Here is a 15,427-nt window from a genome sequence, read left to right on the forward strand (position 1 = left end):
GAGAAGCCTAGTGACCTGCGCCTGCGCTCTCCCAGAATGCCCGACTCCTGGGCTTGAGTTTTAGCTGTAATAATTACCTTTGTTCACCTATAAGGCCAGCTGTTAGGAAATAGCAATGGGGACACTGCATTTCCAGACTCTCTTCTGAAACCTTGTTCGGTTCTCTTTGTTCTTAAGCTTGGGAAATACAGTGTCCCGTTTAGCAGTTCTGTGAGGGCCTCTAGCTAGAGACCCTTTCTCTTTTGTGGACACCTTTAAAAAGGAAACTACAGGGCAATATCTGATCAGGCACTGAGTGAGCCCAGTGTATTAAGGTCACACGGGGAACTTCACACGTCGACCCAAGCCAGGCCAGCTCTGTCTTTAGAGTGTTTCCCCGAGTGGTTCAAGACTAGGAATAAGTGACCAGTCTGCATGTTTTCAGGTCATCCCAGAGTCCCTGAAGAACCACAGAGGATGCCTAGAAACAAGGGGTCGCGCCAGCAGATGGGCTCTAGGTCCCAGTGTCTTCTGCCTGCTCTATTTCCTTTGTCCCTGAGGAATTCCGCGGCTTTCTGACTTGTACATAGTTTGCTGATGGGAACACGGGGTTTTCTTGATTTGTTCATTTGCCTTTTTAGGGGACAAGGGGGGGACATGCTAGGGATTTAATGCATGACCTCACACCTAGTTTTTCAGCAAGGGCTCTACCCCTGAGCTGCTGCCCAGCCCACCTCAAACCTTGGTAAGTTTCTTAGGCACACAGCATTAGACCCTGCTGAGCAGGCTTTTAAGGTGCAGCTGTAGTCACAGACCCTGTCTGAGGACAGCAACACAGATGGTGGATGTGTTGTGGTCTGTAGCCTCTGAAGAGTATAGCAGAAAGGAAGCCTGGTGGTAGTGACAGCGACCCGTGAGCTCGCCCTTACGACAGCCAGAGGAGCCGGTCAGTTCACTGCCTTTCACTGTTCAGTTTACCCCGGCCTCCGAAGCCTCAGTTTGTATTGGTTTGCTTATCCCGGACCATCCCTGAGAGCATTGGTCCTGTATCTGGAAGACCTTAGGAAGCCATTTGTTAGCAATGCCGGCCCTGCTGTCTGCATTTTGGTCATTAAAACAACCTGTACTTGGCTGGTACAAGACACTGTAACTGTGTCTGTGTCTTCTCAAGAATACTGCTTTAAGGTATTGATGTTTAGACACTAGACACTGAAACAGCTGTTTTATTTTCCCTTCTTAGTAAAAAAGAAAGAAATGTGGCCTTTTTATTACGAGTATAATTTGTTTGGTGTTAGAACTTCATACAAAGCTGGTATAAGAAATCCATTGCTGTGAGCATTGTTCTAGATCTGTTTCCAGAAAGCTAAGATGCTGTTGTTTCTTGGTAGGCTAGCTTGCATTTTCTTCCTAAGTTAGATCAAATGGAATTAAAATTACTCTTCTACTTCATCTTTCACTGTTTTGGATTCTCATTACCTCTGTGGTCTCACTAATGGACTAATTTCCTGAGATTATAAATCGGCATGCGTTCATTTCCAGATTGCAGCCTCTCTGTCATCATCTTTCCAGTTTTTGTTTTTTCTTCTTTTTTTGGACATGTTTGTTTTATGCTGTATCACAAAATGGATTTTCTCATTCCACTTCTGAAAGTATTTGTCCCCTTACGATTAATGAGTAAGATGTGCATCCAAGGATATCTATCCAACGGCACCAATCAAATTTTATATTTTTAAAAGCAGCCATGCCTTAAAAAATAGTTGGCAAGTCAGTTTTAATTTAAAAAAAAAAACTAATTTTCCAAAGCAAAACAACAACAACAATAATAATAATAATAAACATTCCTATAGCAATTCTATACAATAAAATTATTATTGAAATTATTGCCAATTTTTGGCTATTATACTCTTTCTTATATAACTTAAAATTTGGACCAGAAAAGTATAGAAAGAGCATAATTCTAAAACATACAGCATAACTTTTTTTTCTTTTTGTAGCATTAATCTTATCACTGGTCATTTAGAGGAACCCATGCCAAACCCTATAGATGAAATGACAGAAGAACAAAAAGAATATGAAGCCATGAAACTTGTCAACATGCTTGATAAACTTTCCAGGTATTGTATTCCCATCCATTTTCTGCTTGGTTTCTAAGAATGTTCTAGTTCTTTGTCTCTCTCACTGAGAGTCACCATAGAACAGCAACTCTGGAATCCATGTCTACTGAGCAGGGAGGCCAGGCAGCAACAGGACTCAGGTGCCGCTTCTGGGTGTGTGTCAGTGAGTCACGTCAACACTCAGTGCTGAGCAGGAGCTAGAGATGGCTCTGATATTAACTGACTAACCCCTGTCTTTAAAAGAATGCTTTGAGATAGGGCCAGTGATTTTGCTGCTTCTTGTATTTTTGTTTCAGTCTGTTTTGGTTTTTGTTTGAAACCATGGTGCGCTTTTTCTCCTTTCCTTTTCGATGTGCAAGTTTGCCGTATTGCTTTTTGAGTTGCTGCTGAAACCAAGGATTCTAAAATGCCATATACTCTTCAGGAAGAAGTGTAAAGAAATAGCTCAGATAAAGGATTTTTCTTTTTTTTTTTAAGCCAGCACTTTTACTAATTAGGGGTTCCAAAAGCAACCAGCCGTCCCCTCTTGCTTCACACCGCCTTTCCAAAATAACTAGTTTGTAGATATTAAATGAAGATATGCTGATCAACAACTCCCTCTTCTGAGGAGTTACTAGAGCTGATTCCTGCAGGCTTGGATGGGTTGCCTTATCTTCCAGTCATTATTAAACCACTGTCTCCTGTAAGTCATCTTGAGTGAGTGTTTCTTTGTGTTGGTGACAGCCACCATGTAAAGGGACATCTTTTCTGTTCATTTCATTTTTCACATAACCATAAAGGCTGCTATTCATCCATTAAGAGAAATAACAGTTGGAGAAGAACAGCCAGAGACTGGTGGTGGGAAGGGAAGGGGCGGGGCTCACAGGGAAAGCAGAGGTTACATTGTAGCCAGAGGCTTAGCTGAATGAGAAATGGATGACTGTGGCTCGGCAGAATTATAGCAGATAGGGCTGTTTGTGACACTCTGTGGTGGATAACAGTGGTAATGTGTAGAAGCTGCTTAAAAGTAGCTTCACTGTCTACAGAGTATTGTAGGACTTGATGACTGCTGGCTGCTCCTACATTTCTGTCCTTTCCCGGAAGGAACTAGTAATAGTCATGAGACTGTTACTAGAGCAGAATAACAAGCTCTATGTGAATATATAAGATAAGATCTGGTAGCTGGGGAAAGGGTTCAGTCCCCAGCACCCTCCTCTCCTAAAAAAGAATATATAAAAAAATAGTTGTATGGGTCTGACAGCTTCCGAGTGGGTCTGATGTAGCTAATGAAGCAGGATGGTATAGTACATTAGAATAAGATCAGTAGATCCGTCTGGGGGAAGCCAGAAAGGAAATTGTTAGCAAGGCCCTGAGTGGAACATGTTAGTGTTTTAGCTCAGGAGATCACTCAAGTAGTTACATTTCCTATTGTGGTGATAGGCATTTCCTGCAGTTGGCATTTCCTGCAGTTGGCATTTCCTGCAGTTGGCAGTTACTATAGTTGGTCCATTCAACCTGCACGAGGAAACGCCCAAGATAATACAGTGTAATCTGGATACTTGGCTTATTTATAGATAATCAATTTTATAAGTACTGTATTAATTCACATAAATCAATTCTCTTTTTAATTCCAGGGGTATCTACATATTTTATACATAGTTTAGAAGCTACTAAATAAGTAAACACATAAACGTTAATTCTAAAATGCCCTACTTGATTTAAACTATGTCTCAAAGAAGACAGACATTGACCGAGAAGCACCCAGCAGATGCCTGGCTCAAGCTGAAGGTGGCTCTTATGCTTGCCTGTACAGAACAGAGCTAGGATGTCTTGTGTTGGCTTTGATAGAACCTATTTTGCCATTGAAGTTGAAGCAAAAGTAACTTTGAGCGTAGTCGTGTTGACTTTTTGCATGATGTATGGTGGTTTTACATTGTCTGCCTGTGTGTGCTTTCTAACATTTGCTCTCACTAATGACAGTGACATTTGTACAGAGTCAGCGTAGGCATCCCAGAGCAAGAACGCAGACGAAACCACTCCTTCATGTGTCTTTCATGTTTGCTGTGCTGTATTACTCATCAGTCTTAAGCTTCATCTCTCTATTTACTTTTTCTTATTTTTGTAAAATAAGAAAAAATAAGATGCCACACAGCTAAGTAGACTTAGGTTCAGTACTCAGCAGCTCCCATGGGCAGAGCACTGAGCTAGGAGGCAAGAGAGGCAGTTTCTGCTTTTGGAAAACTCATACTGTAGTGGAGAAACAGGTGTATAATTGATCTCAGAAATAAAAGGAGAAATTGTGGCAAAAGCTATGTGTTGAACTGCGTGCCCTGAGGAAAAGAAGCAGTTTGTTCAGGGAGCCTCTCCCAGGGAACGGAAGTGACAGTGGGCTGGTCATGGAGTTGAAGAAGTGCTCTGGAGAGAAACGGCCATTCATTGTAGGAAGAGAGACTTAGTCTTTCAAGTCTTTGGACTTTGCTTACTGCGTCTTTCTTCCAAGGAGCTCAGGTAGCATGTTAACCTCACTGACCGGTGGGAAATGCAAGGACACAGAAATGCCCAAAACATTCCTAAGCGGACGACCGCAGTTTATCATACACTCACCCACGTGTGCTCTCTTCAGCTTGAAAATAAAGTGAGACTAGGAACTTCATTTTCCAGAACTCAAGGCCTTTGCTCTGTCCACTGTGTTACTGTGTCTGTTACAGTGCCTGCCAGAGCACTTCTTAGCATCCTCTCTGCAGTTTCTCCTGCCCGAGAGAGTTGAGGCTAGGACTGGAGGTGGCGTGGCCGAGGCGTGGACACTAGACACTTCCTTTTCTTATCCCTAGGAGAGCAGATGTGAAGCCCCTGCACCAGGATGGTGGTTAGCAACAGTGGCCCGTGCCAAAGCACTTTCCAAAGTGATGACTAAGGTTGGTCATGCCACGTACTCTTCCTGAGCTTGGTGTAGGGTGTAGACGCTACTGCCATTACTGTGAAACTTGAGGTCACCTGTCCCTCTAACCTTCACACTGGACATAGCCCTAAGGATCCTCATCCCAGCTAGGATTCGAAAGGTGTTGAGATTGGTGCTTAGACTGCCCTTACTGAGTATGGACGGATTAACACTCTCAATGATGTCAGATCATGTTTGTGTCAGATGTGTCTAGTCCTTATGTAGGGGGTTTTCAAAGCTAGGAAATCACCTGGACCATGGACGCCCTGCCCTGTAGAGCTAACTCGGTGCCTTTTGCCCTGTGGTTTCCCCAGTGTATAGGGATGGAAAGGACTGACCTCCAGGTATGAAGTCTGGTTTGGTTCTGTTTTTTTTTTTTTTTTCCTCTATAGAATAACCTGCAGGATTCAAGGCTTCAAAGTGTAATTGTCAGGTCCATTTCTTAGCCAAACTTCATTAAAGTAAAGGAATATCATAAAGAAATGTGGGCCATGGCTGGCTGATTTAAGTTAGTGATATGAATTTCTTTAATCTAGAATGATAAGTATATTTAGCAATCAAGCCTGAGATATAAGATTACAGAAAACATCATATGATGTTTGTAACTTGCCTGCCTCTCCACCTCCTCTCTCCTCCTCAGACTTTGAAAGCAAAAATAAACACCTGCTGTCAAGCAGGAAGCTGGAGTGCGCTGTAGGTAGGAAGTCCAGTGCCTGACGCGGCCTTGCTGTGGGCCAAGGGCAGGGGCATCTTCATCGCAGTTCCGTTTCCACGCATCCCCTTTATTTCCTTAATCGACACCGCGTGGACTGATCTCACCCTCCATTCTCACTCCAGCTCTGTTTACCAAGGCACTTTGCCTGTTTGCTTACACAGGACGCTGGTTGAAATTGCGTGTAAACAAACAATACCCGTTCTGCCACCACCGCCTGCTCACATGCATTCCCTGCGCTAACCAGGCTTCCAGTCCCACCCCATGTTTGCCAGCCGTATTGGTATGTGGGACATAGCTTTCTTAATTCTGGCATCAAGTCTAAAGTTATGAGAGATTGATGGATAAAAAGTAGCTGGTCAGGATCTGCCCCTCAGGTGCACTTCAGAAACACAGCCCGCCCTCATGACTACTAAACCCTTGAAATGTGGTTAATCCAAATCAGAATGTCCTTATGTTTCTGACTACAGCACTGTTCTCCATCATGAAGGTGCCATGAAATCTCAATTAGGGAGCTCGGTGCTTTCAGCTGACACGCCCTTACAAGAACGAGAGGACTCTTTTGAGAGGCTTAAGTCTGCTCCTCTTTAGGTTGGCTAGACACCAGAGCACAATGTCATGTGCTCTTTGTATTCCTTATTGGAGTCACTGAGTGCTTGGTTACAGCACAAGCTGAAATGGCTTTTGACAGTTAGCAAAACACAAAATAAAAATAGCCTCCTTCCTAGCTGCGTGCCTTTTAACGTTCAGATTTTCCTGATTGGAAAGATTATTAGAATTTCCGTTTGTGCTGCTTCCTTCAGTGGAGTTTGCTGGCCTGCAGACCTCATATAATTGTGTTAACGTAGACAACAGAGCAGAGAAGTTTTCTCACAATGTCACCCAAATAAGGAGGTCAATATTTAAGGTAAACTAACCAGTGCTCTTTCCGCAGTGCCCCTGCTCCCCCACTGCTCCTCACTGCGCTGACTAACATGGGTAGTGACAGAGTCTCAGGAGCTTTGCATGCTATCTCTAACAGAAATGAGAATAATAAAAAACTAATTCAGTGCTTCAAAATGTAAAAAATCAAAACAAAAAAAAAGCTTCTATGTGTGCTCCCGGTTGTCCTGAGACAATCCTGTGGTCTAAGTAGGATGGGAGGTTATCATTGAGGAGTGAGCCTCACAGGTTAAGGGCTGACTCCCTCCAGAACTCCCAGATAGTGTGCTGTTCTGACAGGTTACCAGCTACGCTCAGCAGTTTGTAAATGAATGCGAAGCACCAATGGCCAGCAGGGAGCAGGTCTGCTTTGGCGGACTGCAGGTTATAGTGGAAAGCATTGCGCACCCCAGTTTCCTGCTCCATGTCAGATGCTGCGTCACTAGCTAAAAAACTGGCTTTATGAGGGAAGCAGTAAAAGTCCTAAGATCCTTTGTTAAAACTGGGTTTGAGCATCCTTTTTAAAAGAGAATGAGTATGGTACCCACGTCATCACATTACTGAATCTTCACTTTAAAGTAGCTTCCCTGTGGGAATTTTTAGTTCCCAGTCCCATTACAAAGTGGAAGGGTGTGGTGTTGTGAGCAGTTCACTGTGTCCATTTATCTTGGGTCAGCATACTTACACAGCATACTTAGCTTTTCCACTAGTGCCCCAACTTAGAACGTAATGATAAGGGCTGAGGAAAGGTCGATTATTTATTAAGATGCAATTGGAAGGCCTTTTTCTTGTGGTAAAGCACCATCCCCATTGTTCCTTTTCTGTCAGTGTCCTGGTGAGAGAGCAGCATTTGCACTCGGAAGCCATTGATAAAATGTAAAGCATCAGTGTCCACACGCGAAGGCCACCCTTCCCCCACGGCATCAACAGGTTCTGTGACTGTCAGTCAGCGGGGCTGTCACAGCGGCAGAAGCCCAGGTCTCAGTCCCATGCACCCTCTGGGCTGGCGGGATCCATCCCTATAGGCATCCTACATTAATTAAAATACTTCATTTATATACTAATGCTTCATCCCATCTTCCAAAGGCCAAAAGGAATTAAATATGAAATGGCTAATTTAACATGTCAGGGCTCTTTTTCCAGGCCAACCTCACATTAAGAACAAGAATCCTTGTGTCAAAGTAATGGTTCCCAATTATCTTGTCTTGGGTTTTGTTATACATTGAACAGAAGTCAACAAAACAAGTAACAGAACCTGGCTAACTAGCAGCACCCTCATTAGAGCAGAGAATTAATCAGGGGTGATTAGAAGAAGCAGTTTCCCTTTTTCCTCCTTTTCTAACCACAGAACAGAATGTTAGACAAAAGGATCGCAACTATTATGCAGTACTCAGTCAGAGGGAGGTGAATAGGTCTCTAACATGCTGTTGTATCAAAAGAGCAGACTGGTGTTTGCATGACTGTTGTTTCATTACAGACCCTGTCATTAATTCCATGTGTCAATACTGCCCTGTAGTACACAGAGCAGACAAGAAAGAAGAGCCCTTGAAAACAAGGGAATGATTTTTGAGTCGTTATCAAGCTAAGTGGCAAGCGGGAAGCTGAAACTCGTATAGGTAAATTCGAAGGGACTCTTGGGAGACCTACAAGTGGGAACAAGGATGTGTTTTTACCAACTGCTTGATTGTGTCCTGCTTTCACCAAGTGCACTGAACCAATGCTTTGTTTGTATTGCACAGAACATACGCTGTGGACAAGAGTAGTGTCTCGCTTTCAGGTCAAGTAAGGTGTTACACATACACACCTGACCTGTTCTGTAACATGCACTGTGCAGTTGGGCATGCTGTTATCCGAGCCCCAATGCTGGGGTCCGCACATAAGACCCTGTGACCACCTCCACAGTTCTGAAGAGCTATCACAGAGTACCATCCCAACAGGAAGATGTTAACATACAGAACAATATATTTAAATATGTTTAAATCCCATAAGTCTCCACCCCTTTTTGGTTTCCATTGGCAGTCCCAAAGGTTAGGCTGGGGCAAAGTAGGGTTTCTTTCCTTGGACGTACTTTATCTGTGTCCTCTTGCCTGGCCACACCCTTACAGACTATGGTTCCTTATCGTTTAGTAAGATCAAATTTCTAAATGATGTTTCGTTCCAGTTGAACATTCTTGGAGGCTTATCTCTTCCCTGGCCAGATGCCTGATCAGATGAGAAGCCCGCCATGATACTGTCCCAGTGCCTAGAATGGGCTCTTTATCCAGTAGACATCACTGTACTTTTTGGTGATAACGGGGGCAGTCGTAACTGTTAAGGCCTGTGTATAGCATTGAAGGTAAGTGTGGAGCAGTTGTTGTTTGTGAATATCGTATTCCTGATACACATTTCAACCGTGATGCTTATTAGACACTCGCCTAGTGTGTTTTAGAGTAAAATGACCAGTGAGGGCCGTGATGCAGTCTGGATCCCTGGGAGGCGCCTGCCATTGCTTCAGTAGTCATCCCTCCCTGCTGACGGGCTGAGGTCTGTGTCATTGACCATTGGGGTTTGACCATTGGGGTTAGAATACCTTGATTAGGAGAAAGGCCTAGGATGGTGATTTTTGAGTATCTTAAAACCCCAGGAGCTTTGTATGCGATTTGAAATTTAGTAGCCTGATACTTATTTTTACAATCAGTATAGAATAGTGTGGATCATCTTGTCCACCCCCTCATTATAGCTCAAGAGGCAAATGACTTGCTCAGGGTCTTGTGACAGATCAGCAGACTGTACGAGGCCAGAGTCTCTGACTGACGTAGGACTCTGAGTCTGTACCAGGTAGTGGTGGACAGCAAGGACGCCTGACTTGGGCTGGTGCTGACTCAAGGAAGCTACCACAGCTGGCAGGAATGCTTCCTGGCATGTGGTCCTCCGCCGTTCTCCACTTCTGCCATGACCCATGTACTACATCCTTGCAGGAAACACTCACCAAGCACCTACTGTGTGCTCTGTCCTAGACCAGATTACATGAAAACCACAGCCCGAGAAGACACGGACTCTGCATTCAAGTTGAAAGCAGCAAACCTTTGGAAAGCATTCTGCAGGGTCTCGTATGGGTTAGGAATCCTTTCCTGATTCTGTAAATCTTGATGAAAACAAATTTGCTTACAGATTTCGCCTGTGTCTTGTTCATGACTTAGTTATGAGAAGCCTGTATGATCATGACTTTTGTGAAAAGGCCAGCTACGTGTAGCTTACAGGTGCTTAACTGAAGCTGTGCTCTGTAAGGCCCTTTGCCAGAGTGCAGGAGGATATGAAAACTGACTAAAGCATAGAACAGTTTCTTTTAGTATGTCAGAGCAGTGTTGTTTGCAGCCTTCAAATGTCATAGTAATGGTTATTGTTAATAAACACACTTAAACATGGAAGGTGACTCTTGAAGTACTCAGAGTCCAGCTTCAGCCTTGGAGCCCAGGTCTCTAGCCCCTCTTTCCTGCCTCAGCACTTTTGAGCTTTCCTTCTTTTCCTCAGCCAAGCCAGCCTGCTTGCCAGTCCCGCACATGACTAACTCTCTCTTGTGTGCCTTTGCTTGACTAATTCTGCTTCCGGGATGCCTTTCTTCTGTGATGCGTGTCTTCAGTGCCGTTATGGTGTGGCCTCCCGTCTGCCTCCTGCAGAGAGCCGTAGTAACATGTCCCCCTTTCCTTCCGTGTCCTTTCTATGTGTGCATCGCCAGGTGACAGTCTTACTGACCTGGGCACAAACAGACCTCAGGAAACTAAGATAACCCCCATCCACCAGGTCATGAGATGTCTAGAGCAGAGATTGTGTTTGGTGTTTGTAGGTTGCTGTGCTAGCTTCAGGATAGAGAAGAACAGAAAAGTTAGACGTAAGAATATGAGAAGCAATCCAGGTCCATGGGTAAAGCAGTCACAAGCTAGTAAGTGATCATTTCTGCTCCCAAACAGGACAAGAAATGTTCTTGAACACACTCCACACACAGGAGTCTGCTGGTGAGCTGAGGCTCTGCATGTCAATCATCCTAGCTTGTTGATCTGCTGTTCTGTGATCTTTGGTATTGTTTAATGTGTGTGCGTATTCTCTTCCACACTGACTGAAGCTTCTTGAGGACAGGAACCACGTCTGTTATTTACCTCTGTGTACTCTTCCCCCACCACCCCTCACACTATTTTATCAGGAAGGGGAAGCCTCCTGTAAACACAAGGAACTAGAGTAAAGCTTGTGGGTTCTGATTCTATCCCAGCCGTTACACTGCACACTTTCTATCTATGTGTAGTCTGTGGTGTGTGCCTTCATGATTGCTTAGTGAGGTGTTTCTGATCCATTCTACTGAAAATGAAATCCAAGTTTAGAGTTTTCAGGTCTTCAGGTAATGAGCTGTTGATCTAGAATTAAAAACCGGGTCTGGCTTTAGAACCTGTATATGCTTTTCACTTCCCAGAGTAAATCCTTGAGTCCTCTCCAGGCCCCAGAACCCTTTGATCTGTACTGGTGCTGTTGTTGCTACCACTGTGGTGCTGGGACTTATGTCATCACTGGGAAGTAGGCAGAGCTAGTGTTACCATGACCCCATTTCACAGACTTGCCCAAGATCTCACACTAGTAGGTGGAAGAGTCCAGACCTCAGCCTCGCTCCTCCCACACGTCACAGTGCTGTCTTAATTGATTTGCATGAATGCATGACTGTGGCCAGGGTGCACTGAAGCCTTTCCTACAGAAATGTCAGACACGGGCATTGCACGGAGCCGTGTGCAAGGTGATACAGGGCACAGTTAACAAGTGAGAATTAAAAGATGGGTGCCCTTTGTTCTGTAAATTAACTCTTGTAAATTCTCCATAAAACTAAGATTCTGAGCTATTCCCAGTTGTAAAGTTGGACTAAAGAGTAGGAAGTCGCTGGGCAGTTCACACACTGGCAGCTGGTCCCAGTATGGACCTGTTACTATGGAAATGTAATAGTGTTAGTACTGTCAGTGGTGTGTCTGCCAGGCAGTTCTGTTCTGCCTTTCCCTACCATCCCTCACAGCCTTCAGTTACCAACACCTTTAAACCTAGGTCATTTGGTTCTAAAGTTTTGTGTTTGGGTTTTTGGCCTTTTGAGCCAGGCTCTTGTTTTCACAGATGTGAATTTTCTTAGCCTGCAGTGTGCTGTCCTCAGCAAGGTGTCCCTCTCCTTACATCAGTCGTCAGGATTCAGTGTCACACAGTCACAACGAGTATTCCCGGTCGTGGCCCGGTCATTGCTGGTGGCTCTCCACTGGCGTGTCTGTTTGCCACAAAGGCAGGTCAAGCTCTTTGTGTCCTGAAAAATAGCACCATTCCACCGAATCTGCCTGTGTCCTGGCTCCTGTAGGGAGTGCCTTAGTACCTGCCCTGGAGCCATAGGGACATTTAACCACTCTCCTTCCCCAGCCCCTTCCACACCTGAGGCGTGAGGCCTCTCCTTCCCACAGCCTCAGCCACAATCCATCTCTTTCATTTTCCATACACCATTACAATGGCCTCCATCCTGGTGAGTCTGCACAACGCTCCCAGAGGGTGTGAACCAGTGGCCGCTCCAGGACAAATGCTGAGCTCCTTCCTTCCCTCACCCCTCACTTCTTCCTTGTCCAGCCTTACAAGAGCACAAAGCAGCAAAAGCAACTTAACACAGGCACACAAGACAGTGGGACCTCACAGTCTCCTCATTTGTGTGGACTTCTGCCTCCCTTGGGTAGTGCGGCCATGCTTCTCGGGAGCACTGTTGCACCCCATCTGTGGCCCAGGTCATCTTGGGTCTGTCTGTTTTGTCCACTTGTCAAGGGCAGCCGCTGCCGCCTGTCTTCCTCGTCTGCCCAGCAAGTGGCAGTTCCTTTCACACGGTCACTGCGCAGTGAACTCGGCTGCTTTTCCGTGCAGTTAGGGCGGCAGCTGATGGGATTTACTGCAAAGAGCACAGGACTCTGTTTCAGGAGACCTGTCCCATGCCCAACTCTGCCACTAAGCGGCCTTGGGTAAGTGGCTCAGCCTCCTTTCAAAAAGGGGGTTGGACTGAATGATCCGTGGGGCTCCTTCCAACTTCGAGCTTTATGGTTTTGATCCTGTTTCTTACTTAGAACACGCAGGAGCCTCGGTTAGCCAGCCAGCCACATTTCCCAGACTCTGGCCTCAGCAGTCATCCTCTGACACTAGCCAGAGCCATTACATAGGCTCCTGTTCCTTTAACCCAGTCACCGAGCTGAGCTCACCTCCCCAGGCTTCACTGTGCTGTCTGAAGGGACAGTAGCAAGGAGAGGGGAGGTGTTACTGTTTCCCTTCACACCAGAGCCCACCAGCGTTACAGCGGCTGCGTCATATTCTCAGACGGTGGTGCCCGTCTCCATGAGAAATAAGTTTTAAGCAACTCCCGTGCCTTCGACGCACTCTTAAGCGCACTACCAGCCTGTTGGGAGTGGAAGGCTTGGAGTTAGCAACTCAGTAGGTAGATTTGTCACGACCTCCTTGCAATAATAAATACGGCCTATGAAGAAATTAAGTAAATCTTTCCTGATGCTTTTTGATTGGCTTAATCAATAATTAACCATCTTAGATGAGGCTGTAACTTGTGGAGTGGATACAATTGGATTAGGTGAAGACAGTTGGGGAGCTTTGAAGAGATTAAAAATGGCTGTCAATCCCATAATTAAACTGCCACAAACAAAAGCAATGGTGTTTTAAACGAGAAAAGGGAAAGAAAAGTGGGGAACCTCAGCTGATTTGAAATGAACCCACAAGTATTCATTGAGTCAGAGATGGTGGCAACAAACCCAAATTTGACAACGGATGCCATTAAATGAAACATGTGCTTAATTCTAAGATGGGCAGGTGAAACTCTGGCAGCTTCAACTTCTCTAAAACAAATGAATCCACAAGAGGAAAAAAAGTTAATTATTCAAAACAGAAGAGACCTGCTCCTTGTCCTGAGCCCATTTGGACCTTGACTTTTCATACTTTAATTGGCTTAGTGGGTTTGGCTTGTGTGAATGAAGTCTTTCATCTCCTCTTTTTCTACCCATGCCCCTTTCATCTTTCTATTACAAACACAGAGAGAGCTTGAGAGAAAATACTCTGGGTTTTAGAAACTTCTCTTTTTAAAAGGATGTGGCTCCGGGTGGGGGAGGGGTGTGTGTGATGCTGGTGAATACTTTTTTCTCTTTCTTTTATCTCTTTTCCAGAGAGGAGTTGCTTAAACCAATGGGACTAAAGCCTGACGGGACAATAACGCCTTTGGAGGAAGCTCTCAGCCAGTATTCCGTCATCGAGGAGACCAGCTCCGACACGGACTGAAGAGCACCGTCGCCTGTTCCACTCTCAATATGGCTTTTATCAGCATCTTCTCTCTGTAGCTCCAGGGGAATCTTCTTCTCTAAAACATGTATGCCCTTGCTTTGGCTAGAAACACATTAGCTGGTTTCCTTTGGGAACCCAGCATATTTAAGAGGTGGTCCTGTGTTCTCTGCAACATGGAGGCATCCACACAGAGCTGGAGTTAGGCAGTCGCGGGCTAGGAGCAGAAACGGTCATTCCATTTCATCAGGATGCGGTGTGGGACTCACTCTGCACAGCAGCCTGGTCCAGCCTGGCAGTCCTGCTGCCGGGATTCCTAGCTGAAGATTCAGCAGTGTCCTTCCACCCACTCATGTAAACAGCCCCTTCTGAGTCTCTCCAGAACCCGAGGCACACGAGCACCTGTGGAGCTAGTACCAAGGGCTGAGGCAGGGGACTCCTCGGTGACCCAGCCCCACACTTCCCTTCAGTTTTGTATACACGTGGAAACATACGCACAGAGCCCCAGACTTACAAAGTTTGTATGTCACCCCGCTAAACTTGAGAACACAGCTCTCCTGAGGAGTTAGATGACGGCTTCGTTCCAGGCAGCTACACGTGCCTATTCATCCCTCATGTTCTGAACACTACACGTACCGTAGGGCTGGACCACCATCCCGTACTGTCGCATCCAGAGCGCGCGCATTCTGAGCTCTCAGGGTGCCGAGTGCACACTCATCCTCCAGGCAACAGAGAGGATGGGGCTCCCCAGTAGTGGGGTTCTCATGGCCTGTGCTGGGGGTAGGGAGCCAACAGCACTATTTGTACATAAAGGTCATTCGTATGTCACGTTTTAAACAAGGGTCTCTGTGTGTATTTGTGTGTGTTCTTTCTACCATATGTGATCAGTTTAATGGTAACTTTATTTATTTAAAAAAGAAACACAAATAGTTACTATTAAACTGATTAAGGCTGTTTATTTTTACTCTTAGAAATGGTCATATGAAGTAGATGTGCAATCATGTAGACAGTGGGCCAAGTTGATCAGTGGCTAAAGTTGAAAAGGGGTTGGTTTCCTTTCATATATGTATGTATGTGTAGGTACACACACATGCATATATGCACACACATAGATTATGTGCTTAACCACTGCCTTTTAAAACTTTAAATTAAATAAAACATTGGGGATGATTCAATTTAGCCATCTGTGTGTGTGTTTCTTTATGGGTACCATTGCCCGGTTTATGTTTGAGAGTGTTTTTCCGTCTGTTCCCTCACTTGTCATCACATACCCTCTTTCTTTAATGGGCAAAGAGTGCGTAGTACTAGTGAGAATGGCTTTTATCCTAAATTATTCCTGACAAAGCTGCACATCAGGAATTGAATAGCAAAAGGTCTTTGAGCTGCCAGAGATATAAGTTCCTTAAAATTTACTCAGAGGGGAAACCTTAAAGAACATTGCATCACTAAGATTTACATTTATTTCTAACGTGTGATTGC

General features: G+C 45.0%; 1 protein-coding gene across 8 annotated transcripts in view; it reads left to right on the forward strand.

Moving 5' to 3' along the window:
* Ric8b (RIC8 guanine nucleotide exchange factor B) overlaps positions 1–15,127 on the forward strand; it is a 94,788-nt gene extending 79,661 nt beyond the window's left edge. The window contains exons 9-13 of one of the 8 annotated variants that reach the window (XR_007592390.1): positions 1,974–2,093; positions 4,904–4,987; positions 8,121–8,259; positions 8,805–8,978; positions 9,640–15,127. Coding sequence is in view for 2 of the 8 variants with exons in the window: in XM_050145661.1 (XP_050001618.1) it covers positions 1,974–2,093; positions 13,837–13,948 (232 nt within the window). In the remaining 6 variants the exon portion in view is untranslated. Of the gene's footprint in view, positions 1–1,973; positions 2,094–4,903; positions 8,260–8,804; positions 8,979–9,639 lie in introns of all 8 variants that reach the window. The other 7 variants (XR_007592392.1, XR_007592389.1, XR_007592391.1 and 4 more) reach the window with 7 other exon arrangements.
* Positions 15,128–15,427: the final 300 nt, after the last annotated feature.

Source organism: Alexandromys fortis, unplaced genomic scaffold (assembly GCF_014885135.2).
Source record: "Alexandromys fortis isolate MF-2015 unplaced genomic scaffold, M_Fortis_MF-2015_v1.1 scaffold_50, whole genome shotgun sequence".
NCBI classification, from domain to species: Eukaryota; Metazoa; Chordata; class Mammalia; order Rodentia; family Cricetidae; genus Alexandromys; species Alexandromys fortis.